General features: G+C 40.3%; 1 protein-coding gene across 1 annotated transcript in view; it reads left to right on the top strand.

Annotated features, from left to right (window-relative positions):
* The window catches only part of LOC150086082 (uncharacterized), a 193,498-nt gene that overhangs the window by 82,038 nt on the left and 93,547 nt on the right, over positions 1 to 17,913 (top strand). The window contains exon 9 of the mRNA XM_090374790.1: positions 7,209 to 7,669. Coding sequence (XP_090230916.1) covers positions 7,209 to 7,669 — 461 coding nt within the window. The remainder of the gene's footprint in view (positions 1 to 7,208; positions 7,670 to 17,913) is intronic.

Raw genomic sequence — 17,913 nt, 5'->3', positions numbered from 1 at the left:
AGCCATTGACAGGGTGAACCGAACAAAATTATTCGAAATCTTAAAAGAAGACAATATACCAAACCAGTTGATTTAGGCCCTCCTCAATATCTATAAAAATAATAGAATAAAAATTAAGATTGAATCACAAACAACTGAATTGGAGACAATAAATACAGGGGTGCAACAAGGATGTGGACTGTCCCACTTCTATTCGACATATATATAAATCATATTATAAGACAATGGAGGAAAATCTCCAAGACAGGTATCGAAATTAGCTGCAAAGCAAGAATGGACACACTGCTTTTTGCTGATGACCAGGTCCTAATAGAAGACAATGAGAACTCATTGCAGAAAGCCATCTTCTCATTAAACAAAATAGCAAAATCATTTAATATGGAAATTTCATCTTCAAAGACAAAAGTGATGGCATTTAAAGGAAGAGATCCAATAAGAAGCAAGATCTGCATTGACAAAAATATTATCGAACAAGTTAACACTTTCAAATACCTAGGATACTACCTGTCATAAAAGAAAAGAAAAATATATTGAGCAAAAAATAAATAATTACATAGGAATTACTAAAACTATAACTATAAACCATATTTTAAAATCTAATCTGGTGTATAAGAAAACAAGGACACGAATACATAACACCCTCGCATGACCTATCCTAACCTATGACTCTGAGGCATGGACAGTGAGCAAAGGGGACAGGAGGAGGTTGACTAATGTAGAAATGCATTTCATGCACAGAACCGCAGGCTATACCAGACTTGGCAGGAAATGAAACCAAGACATCCTGTCAGAACTGCAGACAACCTCAGTACTGAATTATATAGACTCATACAGAAACAGATGGATACAACATGTAGAGAGAATGGAAGTTGTCCGAAAGAGATATTAGCATTAGTAGAGGCATTTGATGCAAGAAAGCAAGCTTATGCAGCATCAGCCAAAAAAAAAAAAAAAAAACCCCACTTCCACTTCACCCCTCTGTTCGTTCAAAATACCTGTCCAGCTGAGCCTTAAACTTATTTAGGCTATCAACCTCCACGACAAGGGATGGAAGTCTGTTCCACCAACCAACCACCCACTGGCTAAAGGCAAATTTCCGCACGTCTATCCTACATCTGTCTTTCCTCAATTTGAATTTATGCCCTCTCAGGTGATTATTCTGAGCTAGAGGAAGAATCCCATCAGCATTGAGCATGCTCAAACCATTCAAGGCTTTATACACCTCTATCAGATCACCTCGCTGGTGCCTAGTCTCCAGACACTGTAATTTGCAAAACTTAAGCCTTTCTTCATAAGAGCACCCCTTTGTTCCATTCACTAATCTTGTTGCCCTTCTCTGTACTCGTTCCAGCAGCTCTACATCCTTCTTGAAATGAGGCCTCCAGACCTGTATACAGTACTCTAGGTGTGGCCTGACCATTGCCTTATACAAGGGAATAATCACCTCCTTATCCCTGCTGGAAAAATCCCTGTATATCATTGACAATACTCCATGAGCTACTTTTGCACCCGTCTACACTGCTCAGAGAACTTCATATCTGCCTGCACAACCACCCCCAAGTCCCTTTCATTCTCTACCACTGTCAGTGTAGTACCACAGAGTTGATACGTTGCTCTGGGGTTGCTGTTTCCCATGTATAGTACTTTACATTTGTCAATGTTAAACTTCATTTGCCACCTCTCAGCCCATCTGCTCAACCTTTCCAGATCCTGTTGCAGCAGCATAGTGTCAGTAGTGTCCTTGACAACCCTGCCAACCTTTGTATCGTCTGCAAACTTGGACATTAAGCTTGATATACCATCATCAATATCATTTATAAATACAGAAAACAATAATGGACCCAACACTGAGCCCTGAGGGACTCCACTAATAACATTAGTCCACGATGAGCAGTGTCCATTGATTACCACTCTCTGTCTTCTCCCCCTCAACCACCCCTTTATCCATAGCAGCAATTTGCCTCCAATGTCACACTGCTCCAATTTGTGTAGCAGTCTTCCATGTGCAACAGTATCAAAAGCCTTTCTAAGATCCAAGTATATAATATCAAAGCTATTCCCTGCATCCAGTTCTTTTGTGACTGCATCATAGTATCCAATCAAATTGGTCAGGCAAGACTTCCCCTTAACAAAACCATGCTGTGTCCGAGCTATAACTGAAGTCTTGTCTAAATGATCCTGCAGTGCTTCTTTAACCAGTGCCTCCATTAATTTTCCTGGAACAGAAGTTAAGCTCACAGGTCTATAATTACTTGTGTCAGCCTTTGATCCTCCTTTGTGAATTGGGGTCACATTTGCACATTTCCAGTCTATGGGTACCTCCCCTGAGTCCAAGGAAGCTCTCATAATTATGGCTAAGGGTTTGCTTACTTCCTTTGCTGCCTCCTTTAATATAACTGGATAGATCCCATCCACCCCAGGTGCCTTTCTTGTGTTTATCTTCAACAGTTTCTCCTCCACTTTACTCCCAGTTATTTCAAGATTCTGTAGCTTACTGCTAGAGTTGAATACACCTCTGACATTCCCCTCGCTGAATAACTCCTCATGTGTGAATGTCGATGCAAAATATTCATTTAGTTTGTTAGCTACTTGAGCAGGATCATCAACAGTTGACCCATCAATATCAAGTGGACCAATCTGATTCATCCCCTTCCTTCTAGAGTTTACATAAGTAAAGAACTCTTTGCTGTTTTTCTTTGCATCCCTTCCCAAGGATTTCTCGTAATCTGTCTTCGCCTGCCTAACCTCCTTTGTAACTTGGTTGCATATCAACTTGTATCTATCATAGGCTTCTGTGTCATGTGTTAATTTGTAAGTATCCCATGCATTTTTCTTCTCTGCCATATGCCTCATTAGTTCATCTGACATCCATTTTGGCCTAAACCTTGAACAATATTTCTTAGTTGGTATGTAAAGCCTAGTAGTTTCCAAGATAAGTTCTTTGAATGCTTCCCATTTTGAATTTGCTGTTGGTAACATCATCAGTTGGTCCCACTGTATAGAATTTAAATACTGTCTCAGTCCATCGTAGTCGCCTTTACGGAAGCAATAACCCTTCCCTTTACCCCTAATGGTAGTTACCTCTTTGAGTAAATCCCACTTGAGCACACTGTGATCACTGCCACCTAGTGGTTCATTTATCTGCAGATTCTTAATGCATGAAGAATCACTGCTGATAATCAAATCAAGAGTATTACTCCCTCTAGTTACCTCCCGGACATGCTGATGTAGAAAACAATCATCCAATAAATCCACAAAAGCCCTGCTAGTGTGTGAGTGACCAGCCCCAAATTCCAGTCAGTATCTGGGAAATTAAAATCTCCCATTATAAGACTCTCTGATTTACTGGCCCACTCTATTTCCCTGTACAGTTTCTTATTATACTCATCAGAGTCATTAGGCCTATAGCACACTCCTACTCTCAATTTTGATCTCCCAATGCTTATGTCACACCAAACTGACTCAACACTGCACTGTCCACCGATGTCGACTGGCTTCACTTCCTTGGTTTTTATGCGTTTCTTAACTAATAGCATAACCCCTCCCCTCTTCCTATCCTGTCTATCCTTTCTGTAGACGTACTCCCCAAATTCCAGTTCTGCATCCCTTATATCTGTGTGACACCACGTCTCTGATATCCCAACAATATTTGCCTTTGATGTTTTGAGCAATACCTCAAATTCATCAAATTTGTTTACTAAACTCCTAGCATTGGTGTACACGCAAGTATACCTGCACCTGTTTCTATTCTTAGCTACCCTAACACAACCCATGTGTTTACTTGTACTACAATGACTCCCAGCAGTCTCTGAAATATCCTGCATCTTTTTTTTTTCAGGCTTCTGCTCATTCTAATAGAAGCAGTGCAAGAATCTCTTTCACCTCTGCCAGTGGCTACTGTCAATCTATTGGTCTTTGTCTCCCCCCAAGCTAGCAGTTTTCCGACCCACCTAACACTGCCTCGATAGCATCAGCAAATATTCTTGCACCCTTTCTATTTAAGTGTATCCCATCCCTGTAGAAACAATCTCTCCTGTTAACAACCATCATCAATAGATGATGGTTGCACTTCCTTATGCCTTACTTCCCATTCCAAACATCCCACAGGTGTTTGCTTGGATTGAGGTTAGACAAATTTGGAGGCCAATTGAGATGGTCGATATCTTCACTGTATTCCTCAAACCACTTATGCACAGTGCACACTTGATTGATGGCCCGTTTTCATCTTGAAAAGTCCCATTTCTGTCCAAGAAAAAATGCAACATTGCAGGATGCATATTGTTTCCTAAAAGCTGCCAGTAAGCCTCACCAGTGAAACATTGGTCCATGTCTCTTGGATCATCTACTATGGAACTTTAGGACAGTGGTTCTCAAACTACTGAGATCTATGGACCTTTTCAAAAATCAAAAAAAGTTTGCAGACCCCATATATCTATATATACAGGGTGTCTCAAAAATATTGGTACAAACGTTTAGGGGAGGTAGGTAACATCTAAAGGAATGTGAATCGCCTAGGAACCCATAACCGGAAATGTCACGGGAAAGTAGTAGCAGAGGCACAAGAAGCAGAAATGACACAACACAGTAATTAGTGGCAAACATTTATCTGACATAATATTAACAATGGAGTACGGGATGGATGCAATTCATGATGTTCCAACAGATGCTGGAAGGTTCCACCATGAGATGCGATTCATGCGTGACACCAACGCAGCATGGATTGGCGGACACGGTCGAACACACCTGGAGTTTCTTTGACAGTAGCAGCAGTGCAGACGAGTCTTGCCACGAGATCCATTTCTGTCTCCACAGGCGATTCATACACGATAGATTTGAGGGGCCCACAGAAAGAAATCAATGCTCGATAAATCAGGTGAGTGTGGGGGTCAGGCAACGGGTTCACCATGGCCAATCCATTGACGTCCAAAACGCCTGTTCAAATGGTCACGAACACACCTTCCATAATGGGCAAGCACCCCATCATGTTGAAACCAAATGTTGCGTCTCACGTTTGCTGGAACATCGTCAAGTAACCCTGGTAGAACTTGTTCAAGAAAGATCCGATATTTAGCGGAGTTCATGCGGGATGGTAACATGTATGGGCCGACTAAGCAGTCACCGACCATATCTGCCCACACATTTATTGCGAAGCGATGTTGTGCCACAAGGGGGCACACACCGTGTGGGTTGTTGTGAGCCCACACATGAGCATTGTGCTGATTGAATAAGCCTTTCCGAGTGAAATAAGCCTCATCCATGAACAAAACATAGGCTGTGAAATTCAAGTCTTGTTGAACACTTTCTTGGAGAAACCACTGTGCAAAAGCCACACGTGCAGGATGATCTTGGGGGAGCAGTAACTGAACCCTTTGGAGATGAAAGGGGTGTAAGGAATCGTCGTGCCAGACACGCTGAACACTGCAACGAGACACTCCTAAGGCAGAGGCAACGGCACGTGTGCTGGTAGTAGGATTATTCTGGATGGCATTCAGCACACTTCCTTCCATGGTGGGAGTTCACTTCGAAAGTGGTCTGCCCTTCGCTCATTACAAACATCCACCCAGCGTAACCTTTACAGTTCAGTTGGCAGGAGGTGGTTTGACCAGTTAGACATCATTCTTTGTACCTCTTAACCACAGTGGGCCATGAGCACCTGATACAAAGCTCTCCCACAATAACATCCTTATGAAACTCCCTGATATCTTGCCACATCTCATATTTGCTACTTTATCACTTTAACTTGCACAACCAGAAACAAATTACCACTGCTCTAGCATATGAAGCTGTTTAGCTTTTTGTACTGACAGCTATGCAGCATAGCCCATTATAGATGGGGTGGTCATAATTCAGTGATCACTGAGTGTATACGAAGAGTGAAATTTGTAAACATAATAACATTACTTAAAGAGTTTTGTATCATCGTTATTAGCTTGCTGAGTAACCATGCAACCAGGTTGTAAGGAAGAATATGTCTTTTTCTGTCTGGCAAGGATTTAAGACAATAATTTGAGCCCTGGAAGGTGGAGACTGGATAAAATAGTGATTTTATCAGATTATATTGGATGGCCGGTGACTATTGAAGTAAAATAAAATATAAGGAAACCATGGAAGAAATGGTTAGAACATCCTATGTTGAGATAGAAAATGCAGGTGTAAAACTGATTGTTGAAATCATAAAACCAGTTGTACTTAATCTTTCAGCCTAGGTAGACTCTGATGGTACTTTTTATGGCATTGTGGATATCTCCTTTAAATGATGTGATCTGGTGGTGAACAAATACCCATATTCATATGTATTATATTATTTTATCTTATTGTGCTGTGTTTTATAAAGCATTTGTACAGTGTTCTATATAGGTGGTGGGGTTGCCAGAGAAGCTGGCCAAGACTGTCAAGTTTAATTAATAAATAAATAAATAACGTACATTCTCTGGTCTCTTATTTTAATTTTACTACAAAAGTTACCTGCTATTCAACACATTTAGTGCAATCATATTTTTGCTAATCTCTACTCCACTAGGGGATGATTTATTTGTCTTAACTCTGTGCCACACAGGCAGAATAACCATGTTTTTCCTTGCAGCTTTGGCTGTGTGGTTACTTGGATGGCCATTTACATCATTTATAGATCCGTACACTAGTTGTTCTGATGATGGGAATTTGTGTTATTAATTCTTAAAATGGCTGTGCATTAAAATTTTTATTTCTATTCAGTGTAGTCTGTTCATTCTTAAGTTACAAAAGTTGAATAAACAGTTTTTTATTGAAAATTGTAACAAACTTCATTTTTCAGCATAGTTTTATCTTCTTACAGTATGCTCCCTCCATCCCAAAACTATTCTTAGATACCATCAGAGAAGATTTCTGATGGTTGCTTGCTGGGCCCCTCTTGTACTGCTCTTTGTATATCATTATTACTATTGAACCAGCAGCACAGTGTATATATTAACTCTTCGTTGTTTCAGGTGCTTGTTTCAGCAAACTATGAAAGAAATCCTTCTCTGACAGTTTCTAGATATTACTTTCATGATAGCTGTGCACTGCAAGAAGAGGAGCAGGTTGTTGTAAAATAATGAGCTGCATTGTCACAAGTTTGAATAAAGAGTGAATTATTTAAATATTTGTCATTTTCATTTACACTACCTTTTAGTGTTAAGAACTTATATCAGTTGTAAATGTGAATAGCTATTTTTTACTCTCATGTGCAGAACTAACAGGAATATTGGTGAGCCAGGAAGCACACAAGTAAGTGAAAAAGAAACATTTCATGAAAGAAAAAGTGAAAATGAAAAAGTGCCTAATGATCAAGATGATAAGGATTTATGTGAAACTTTACCCATATCTTTTTCCACAAAAACATCGGAAAACCAAAGGAAAAGGACTTTCAAGAAACCAGTGAGTCGTCAGATTTTAAATTCATCAGAAAAAGAAAAACAATTGCCAAAAAAGAAAGAAATTTATGAAGATAATAAGACTGAAGGCGGACATCACAACTCCAAAGGTTCACAAATAGATAGACAACCTGAAGCAGACATAAATAAACAGACAGGTAGTGATTCATTTAATCATCAGAATATTTCTCCAAAGAAAGCCATTAATAAAAAGACTCCTAATCAGCAGGATTTGCTTGAAGAAGAAGAAGAGCCATTTCATGAAATACCAAATCATGGTGAGAGCCTTATTTGTCATTTTAAAATAGTAAATTATTATTCAGTTAACAATTATGTCATGAAATTATATTTTAAATTATATGAAAAAAATATAATTTAAAAGATCTGCTCATATATTTTCAGCAGCCACATTTGATTGTAATTATTATTCTCTTAGTGCTAAACCAAAACTGATTCTTTAGTCATTAAAACTTTTAATCATGCATGCAAGCTATTATTTATTTATTTCATTTGTAGACCCTTTCACTAGCCAATCTGATGATGGGAATTTGTGTTATAATTCTTGAAATGGCTGTGCATTAAAACTTTTGTTTGTATTCGATGTAGTCTGTTAATTCTTAAGTTACAAAAGTTGAATAAACAGTTCTTTACCTGCACATAGTTTACATACTGAGTCATAGTGCTGTTTAATGGTGAACTGGGTTATCCAAGTTCCTAGTTCCCTCTTTATAATTCGTTGAAACTGTTCTGTGAGTTTATGTGGCTGTCCAGACCATTTTTCTTTCAGGTATCGCCTGTGGTCTTCCATCTTTGAATAACAGTTGCTACAGTGGATTTTGGGAGGTTCAGATAAGTTGTAGTTGTGCACACATAAAGCTTGATGTGGTGCCCACCCACTATCCTGTGCTAAATGTTTGTAAATTCCAATCTGCAACCCATACTACTAGTTGCTGTTCTACTGCTGCTGCTACTGCACAGGGAGACCCATGAGATATTACCCACCAGCTGTGCCATATCCAAAATGGCATGGCTGGTGAGATGCTCATGGTCAGCTGTGGTTAGTACCTACCGAAAGTGGTCAGAGGATGGGAAACCCACGAACCATTCACAAGGTATTGGACGCCCACGGCTCATTGATGCTCGAGGTAAGTGAAAGCTCTCCCGAGTGGTAAGCAACAGAAGGGCAGCTGTGGTGCAACTCGCCAGTAATTGGAATGCTGGTGACAGGAGTAATGTAGTAGTAGTAGTAGTGGCATGTGATGCAAGACAGCAAGTATATGAGCTTATGCAGCATCAGACAAAAAAAAATTTACAAAACAATTCCCTCTAAATGCCTGTCCAGTTCCTCCTTAAATTTATTTAACCTATCAACTTTCACAACGACAGATGGAAGTTTGTTCCAGCAGTTAACCACCCGCTGGCTAAAGACAAATTTCCGCACTTCTATTCTACATCTGTCTTTCCTCAATTTGAATTTATGCCCTTAGGTTCATAATCTGAACAAGTGGAAGAATCCCACTTGTTTCAGAATTCAGTGTGCTCAACACATTCAAGGCCTTATACCCCTCAATCAGATCACTTTGCAGGTGCCTAGTCTCCAGCTGCCGCAATTTGCAGAACTTAAGCCTCTCTTCATTCCCCTCACCAATCTTGTTGCCCTTCTCTGTACATGCTCAAGCAAATCTACATCCTTCCTAAAATGAGGCCTCCAGTATGCAGTACTCAAGGCGTGGCCTGACCATTGCCTTATACAGAGGGACAATCACCTCTTTTTCCCTGCTAGAAAAATTCCTGTATATCATTGACAAAATCCCATGACCTACCCCGGCAGCCTGTCTGCATTGCTCAGAAAACTTCATATCTGACTGCACAATTACTCCCAAATCCCCATCAGAAGAGGAATCTTTCAGAGAGATGCTCTGAGCCCATTGCGGTTCTGTCTAGCACTCAACCCGCTATCCACCATGCTTAGCGACAGCAAGTATGGATATAACCTCACAGAAGGAAGAAAGAACCTGTACACCCACGCCCACCTGATGTACATGGATGACATCAAGCTCTACGCGGCAACCAAGAAGCAACTCTAGCAACTACTCCGGATCACGAAGAATTCAGCAAAGACATCAGGATGGAATTTGGTCTGGACATGCAAGACCCACACACTGCACCAGGGAAAATTAGTTGGCTGAAACTACCAGCTGCTGACTGGTAAAATGATCGAAGCTATGACAGAAGGAGGAGACCTACAACTACATAGGGATGATGCAGGCTCAGCAGTTAGAGCACAAGGAAATCAAAAAGTGCCTCACCGAAAAATATCATCAGAGACTCAGAAGCCTGCTGAAAGCAAAATTGAACGGAGAGAACACAGTTACAGCCATAAACACCTATGCAGCTCCAGTACTAATATACGCCTTTGGAGTCATAGATTGGACTAACACCGAGCTAGAGGATATCATGTGAAAGACATGGATAATGATGACAAAGAGCCGCCAACACCACCCGAAGTCAACAATGGAAAAAACTAACAATAGCTCAGAAAGAGGGTGGAAGGGGCCGGATAGAGCAACAGAAAACAGCAATGTTTAACCTGAAGGATTACTTCGAGAACAACACAGCACCACTCCACCAGGCCATAAGGAAGTTAGATAAGTGTTCAAGCGTTCCAGACGTGTTCAAAGCCGCTAAGTGGATTTTTCTTATTTATTGATTTGAAATTATTGTTTTTCTAAAACTTTTGATTTAAATTTAGTAGTATAGCATTATTTTGTGATTTTCTGATTAATTTGGTGTATTTATTCTTTACTCGGCCTTGCAATTGCATAAAAGTATCGGTAAGGGTATCCACGTGTTACAAGTCACAACTCCGCTGAACAAAAAGTTTTTTTTAGCCATATTTAGCCGCTTATTGAATATTTTTTACATCAAATTATTTTTTGTAAGTAACTTATAGACCTATTAAGGATTGTTAGTTTATTCTGAATTGAGACAGCGAGATTGGAAAGTTAATTGATACTTAAGTGTCCATAGATTTACCGTTGTAACTTCCCGCCTTTGTCTTGTCATACGATCGTTATATATAGAACCTAGATAGCGTTAGTATAGTATAGGTTATAATATTTTCAGTGATCGGTAAAATCTATTAAACTTGTTGAACTTCGTTGGCATTTAAATTGTACTTTTAACTAAATACATATACCGACTTAGATTACAAACGTAACATAATTAATTAATACATAACTGATACGGAAGTTATATAAAGGGAACTCGGAGATAATTAATACTTGACACTAAAAAATATATATCCCGTTATAACTGTGTTGGGAGATAAGTTAGGGTTATAAACTGAAATTGAAATTTTATTTAAATTTAAATTATTTAAATTATTATTTATTTATTTAAATTAAAAGAAATCATGACTTAGACCAGAGCAGCAAAACAAAAGGCTCAGGCTAATGGAAGTGCTGTGGCTCAGAGGAGAACTGAGGGGGGCAGTTGCCTTCTGAATCACAGCCTTCTAAAATGCACAGCTTGCATGATGTTTGTGGAGCATTCAGGTACGGGACATGATGTTGCCATGGGGGATGTCTTTGCGTGTGCGGGATGCAAGGAGTGTATCGAAATCAGGCAACAACACAGCGTTCTTATGGGCCTATATGAGAGCTTGAAGGACAGGGTGGATGCCCTCGAAGGAACTAAATTGAGAGGCCCATCAAGCTCTCAGCTGCCCACATCAATGCCAGAGCTTGCACTTGGTCATCGCGCAACACAGCGGCAACCCCCAAGGCAGAATGCGCTGGTCCCAAAGGAACTAGTGGTTGTTGGTGACTCTATTGTCAGGGAAACGGGGAACATGCTTTGTAAAAAGGATAGGTGGAACAGGACCAGGGTATGTCTGCCAGGGGCAAAGGTTGATGACATTGTAGAGCAGATATCATCTTTTAAGGGCACAAAAGGTGATATAGTTGTACACATTAACACTAATGATATCAAGAGTAGGAGACCGGCAGAATTGCTTAACAAGTACAGGTCACTGTTGAGAAAAAGCCGTGAAATAGGGTTGAATTTGAAAGTGTCTGCAATTCTGCCCAGACACGATAGGAGGAAGTATATGATGAGAGCCTTGTCGATCAATTCGGCCCTGGAAAGAATGTGCAAGGCTCAAGGGGTAGAATTTTTTTCAGCCTGGACTGTACTTGTTAACAGGAGAGATTGCTTCTACAGGGATGGGATACACTTAAATAGAAAGGGTGCAAAAATATTTGCTGATGCTATCGAGGCAGTGTTAGGTGGGTCGGAAAACTGTTAGCTTGGGGGAGACAAAGACGAATAGATTAACAGTAGCCACTGGCAGAGGTGAAAGAGATTCTTACACTGCTTCTATTTGAATGAGCAGAAGCCTGAAAAACAAGATGCAGGATATTTCAGAGACTGCCGGGAGTCATTGTAGTACAAGTAAACACATGGGTTGTGTTAGGGTAGCTAACAATAGAAATAGGTGCATGTATACATGTGTGTACACCAATGCTAGGAGTTTAGTAAATAAATTTGATGAATTTGAGGTATTGCTCAAAACATCAAAGGCAGATATTGTTGGAATATCAGAGACGTGGTGTCACACAGATATAAGGAATGCAGAACTGGAATTTGGGGAGTACAACGTCTACAGAAAGGATAGACTGGATAGGAAGGGAGGAGGGGTTATGCTATTAGTTAAGAAATACATAAAATCCAAGGAAGTGAAGCCAGTGAACATCGCTGGACAGTACAGTGTCGAGTCAGTTTGGTGTGACATAAGCATCGGGAGATCAAAATTGAGAGTAGGAGTGTGCTATAGGCCTAATGACTCTGATGAGTATAATAAGAAACTGTACAGGGAAATAGAGTGGGCCAGTAAATCAGAGAGTCTTATAATGGGAGATTTTAATTTCCCAGATATTGACTGGAATTTGGGGGCTGGTCACTCACACACTTGCAAGGCTTTTGTGGATTTATTGGATGATTGTTTTTCTACATCAGCATGTTCGGGAGGCAACTAGAGGGAGTAATACTCTTGATTTGATTATCAGCAGTGATTCTTCATGCATTAAGAATCTGCAGATAAATGAACCACTAGGTGGCAGTGATCACAGTGTGCTGAAGTGGGATTTACTCAAAGAGGTAACTACCATTAGGGGTAAAGGGAAGGGTTATTGCTTCCTTAAAGGCAACTACGATGGACTGAGACAGTATTTAAATTCTATACAGTGGGACCAACTGATGATGTTACCAACAGTAAATTCAAAATGGGAAGCATTCAAAGAACTAATCTTGGAAGCTACTAGGCTTTACATACCAACTAAGAAATATTGTTCAAGGTTTAGGCCTAAATGGATGTCAGATGAACTGATAAGGCATATGGCAAAGAAGAAAAATGCATGGGATACTTACAAATTAACACATGACACAGAAGCCTATGATAGATACAAGTTGATCTGTAACCAAGTTACAAAGGAGGTTAGGCAGGCGAAGGCAGATTACGAGAAATCCTTGGCAAGGGATGCAAAGAAAAACAGCAAAGAGTTCTTTACTTATGTAAACTCTAGAAGGAAGGGGATGAATCAGATTGGTCCACTTGATATCGATGGGTCAACTGTTGAGGATCCTGCTCAGGTAGCTAACAAACTAAATGAATATTTTGCATCGACATTCACACATGAGGAGTTATTTAGCGAGGGTAAAGCCAGAGGTGTATTCAACTCTAGCAGTAAGCTAGAGAATCTTGTAATAACTGAGAGTAAAGTGGAGGAGAAATTGTTGAAGATAAACACAAGAAAGGCACCCGGGGTGGATGGGATCTATCCAGTTATATTAAAGGAGGCAGCAAAGGAAGTAAGCAAACCCTTAGCCATAATTATGAGAGCTTCCTTGGACTCAGGGGAGGTACCCACAGACTGGAGATGTGCAAATGTGACCCCAATTCACAAAGGAGGATCAAAGGCTGACACAAGTAATTATAGACCTGTGAGTTTGACTTCTGTTCCAGGGAAATTAATGGAGGCACTAGTTAAAGAAGCACTGCAGGATCATTTAGACAAGACTTCAGCTATAGCTCGGACACAGCATGGTTTTGTTAAGGGGAAGTCTTGCCTGACCAATTGGATACTATGATGCAGTCACAAAAGAACTGGATGCAGGGAATAACTTTGATATTATATAGCTGGATCTTAGAAAGGCTTTTGATACTGTTGCACATGGAAGACTGCTGCACAAATTAGAGCAGTGTGACATTGGAGGCAAATTGCTGCTGTGGATAAAGGGGTGGCTGAGGGGAAGAAGACAGAGAGTGGTAATCAATGGACACTGCTCGTCGTGGACTAATGTTATTAGTGGAGTCCCTCAGGGCTCAGTGTTGGGTCCATTATTGTTTTCTGTATTCATAAATGATATTGATGAGGGTATATCAAGCTTAATGTTCAAGTTTGCAGAAGATACAAAAGTAGGCAGGGTTGTCAAGGACACTACTGACACTATGCTGCTGCAACAGGATCTGGAAAGGTTGAGCAGATGGGCTGAGAGGTGGCAAATGAAGTTTAACATTGACAAATGTAAAGTACTACACATGGGAAACAGCAACCCTGGAGCAACGTATCAACTCTGTGGTACTACACTGACAGTGGTAGAGAATGAAAGGGACCTGGGGGTGGTTGTGTAGGCAGGTATGAAGTTCTCTGACAGTGCAGACGGGCTGCAAGAGTAGCTCATGGTGTATTGTCAATGATATATAGGAATTTTTCTAGCAGGGATAAGGAGGTGATTATTCCCTTGTATAAGGCAATGGTCAGGCCACACCTAGAGTACTGTATACAGGTCTGGAGGCCTCATTTCAAGAAGGATGTAGAGCTGCTGGAACGAGTACAGAGAAGGGCAACAAGATTAGTGAATGGAACAAAGGGGTGCTCTTATGAAGAAAGGCTTAAGTTTTGCAAATTACAGTGTCTGGAGACTAGGCACCAGCGAGGTGATCTGATAGAGGTGTATAAAACCTTGAATGGTTTGAGCATGCTCAATGCTGATGGGATTCTTCCTCTCGCTCAGAATAATCACCTGAGAGGGCATAAATTCAAATTGAGGATAGCCGTGCGGAAATTTGCCTTTAGTCAGCGGGTGGTTGGTTGGTGGAACAGACTTCCATCCCTTGTGGTGGAGGTTGATAGCCTAAATAAGTTTAAGGCTCAGCTGGACAGGTATTTTGAACGAACAGAGGGGTGAAGTGGAAGTGGGGTTTTTTTTTTTTTTTTTTGGCTGATGCTGCATAAGCTTGCTTTCTTGCATCAAATGCCTCTACTAATGCTAAAGTGATGTAACTTCCATAAGGAAGTTAGATAAGTGATATACCCCGCCCAACATAAGTGAGGAACCCCCTCCCGACTAGACGGCACAAGAAACAAAGCTAGAGAGGTGGGCAAAGAAGACACTCCATGGCAGACACTAACAATGACCTCCATCGAGATCACATCGATAACACTGCTTCCAATGCATGGCTCACAAGCGGGACACTCTTCCCCGAGACTGAAGGATTCGTGCTGGCCATCCAAGACCAGGTAATCAACGCCAGAAACTATAGAAAATACATCACAAAGGAGCCTGGAATCTCAGATGACACATGTCAACGCTGCCACTTGGCCTCAGAAATGATCCAACACATCACCGCAGGGTGCAAGGTGATCATCCAGACTGAGTACACTCATAGACATGACCAAGTAGCAAGGATAATACATCAGAAGCTAGCGAGGAAATACCAGTTGACCAAAGAAAGTGTACCCTACTACAAGTATGAACTCCAGGCAGTACTAGAGACCTGAGCCCACAAGCTGTACTGTGACCACTCCATAATAACAGATAAGACCATCCTGCACAACAGACTGGACATAACCCTTGTGAACAAGATAGAAAAAGCTACCTACCTGATTGACATAGCAGTGCCAAACACTAGCAATGTCCAGAAAACCCATGAGGAAAAAATTAGGAAGTACACGAACCTGAGACATGAGGTCAAGGAGATGTGGCATATGCAAGAAGTAACGACCATCCCGATCATCATGTCAACCACTGATAAGGTGCCAAAGACTCTACATAGCAGCCTAGCAGCAATAGATCTCCCAGAGAACAAAGCAAAATTCAGGTGTTCAGGATTGCAACCAGAAAGTCGCAATCCTTGAACACCTGTAGGATAGTCAGAGAGTTCCTTGACCAACAGTAACACCAGACATTACAACCACCCTGTGTACTTGGTAGCAGTACCTGTCATGAAGGGGAATCCCCCAATCAGGGAGAAATAATATAAGAGTAATAATAATTCTTCATTCCTTTTTCAGGTTGCTGCACGTCCCGATAGAAGCAGTGTAAGAATCAATTTCACCTCTTCTTGGGGCTGTTATTAAACTGTTAATCTGTGTATCCCCTTAAAAAATAACTAGTAGTTTTCCAACTCACTAACCACTGCTTTGATAACATTATCAGTTATTCTTGCATCCCATCTGTTTAAGTAAATCGCATTCCTGTAAAAAGTCTCCTCTCTTAACAAGCATAGTTCATGCTGAAAAAAATTCTTCATAACCTGCCTTTGCACACACTCTCCAGGGCAGAATTGATTGACATGGCTCTTATCTTGTGCTCCTATCTTGTGCTCCCTCCTATCATGCCTGGACAGTATTACACTTTCAAATTTAACCCTAACTTGCAACTTCTCAACGTTGTCTTGTACATGTTAAGTTCCTTAGACCTTAGATCCCTTCTTCGATCATTAGTACCAACATATACATCACCTTTTGTGCCCTTAAATGGTTGTGATTCTGTTTTTTTAGTTTTATTTTATTTGTTTATTTTATTTTATTTTATTATTATTATTATTATTTTTTTTTTTTTTGCAGTATATTTTCTATTTCTCTTACAATAGAATCACTGACGGTAGCTGTCTCTTCTGGGATCAGCATATTCTGCATTCGGAGATGCTGCATTTTGTATAATGCAAGTGTGTGGGCTTGAATATTGAACTTGGTAGTTGATTGCTTGATGAGAACCTCATTTTATATCATGGAGGACATTAACTGTTTTTCAAGCTCTCTATTTGCCTGTTAGGAAGCTTAATTTACTCTTAATTTTATTGCACTCTGCAATGAAAACACTCAATGCATCCCCTTGGTGGTATCATAGCCTGCTACAAAAAAAAAAAAAAAAAAAAACCTGTTGTATTAGGTCTACCCGAGAATCAGCTCATTTTCTCATTTATATTACATCCATAAATTGAGTATGTTCTCTAGTCAATTTGCCTGTTTTTCTTGATAAAATCCAATTTCCTGGTGAAAAATCTTGCTTGCCATGATTTTCTGGAGAACTGCTCTTGATAGTTGTCCCCTGAGCCAAAGAATTCTCAGTACTTTGAGATTTTTGTTTCTCGAGTCTAGTGTAATGCACGATTTTAGCTTAAATTTAAATACCACACTAAACTGAGATATGTAAGTACAATTGTAACACTACACACTGTCCAAACAATGCAATAATAGTATATACTATGCTTTAAGATTGTTTAACAGTTACAGAAACAAATCACTTTTGTATTGTTATAAATTTACAGTTTATAAACTTGATAAAACAGTTCTAATATTAATTAGAACTGTTTGGCAGACTGTAAGTGGAAATGCACATCGTTGAGATTACAACTGAGAACACATATATTTGTGAAATGAACAATAAAATGTTTGCAAGGTTTAGATCTCTTGAATAAGTTTGCTCTATTAGTTTGACAATTCGTGGTGTTTTGGTGGTAAGAAAAAGTGGGGGGATGGAACATGTTTTATGAACTAATGAAATTTTTGAATATGGTGTACACATTGGTAAGAATATACCCAACTCGTTGACATAACTTCACTTAGACAATGCCCCTGCACACACACTACTCGGACTCCCTTCAGTCACTATTTAGCAGAGTACAGGCAGTGAGATTATGCACTTGCTGATCCAGAAGCCTCCTGGAGAGTTACCAATAGGTTTGTTTGGTCCAGTGTACTAACTAGTGGCTGGCTCGTGAACACCGTTTTAGAGCTGTATCCTCAAAATGTAAGGAAGATTGGATCTTGCCATGGTGTCCATCATAACCTCAAAAGACATCAATCATACTGCATGATGGAAGAGATGGGGGAGAGTTTACTGGAACTTTGCTCTGGAGGCTGAACATAGTTTCCACCACTTCAAGGCTCCAATAAGTAAAGTTGTGGTATTGCACCAATTGAGTGTTATCTACCACCTAGTATTGCCTGGTAACACAGAGGAGTGGCATTCCTCCGTGTGGTATTGGTGCCACACCGTGACTCCTCCTTATGTTGATTCACACCTGGGTAGTCACCCAGTGTGCTAGGTTCTGTATTTCAGAACTTGCACATGGGGGTTATATTCAGGGTTACTAACAGTCCCACTATCGTGAAGGTGAAAGCAGAGGATTTGGCTGTCACAGGCTGGCAGCACTTCGCCAAAATTACAGTGG

This window comes from Mastigoproctus giganteus, chromosome 5 (assembly GCF_048544385.1).
Source record: "Mastigoproctus giganteus isolate SK-2022 chromosome 5, ASM4854438v1, whole genome shotgun sequence".
Taxonomy (NCBI): Eukaryota; Metazoa; Arthropoda; class Arachnida; order Uropygi; family Thelyphonidae; genus Mastigoproctus; species Mastigoproctus giganteus.
This window is presented reverse-complemented; position numbering and strand designations above follow the sequence as displayed.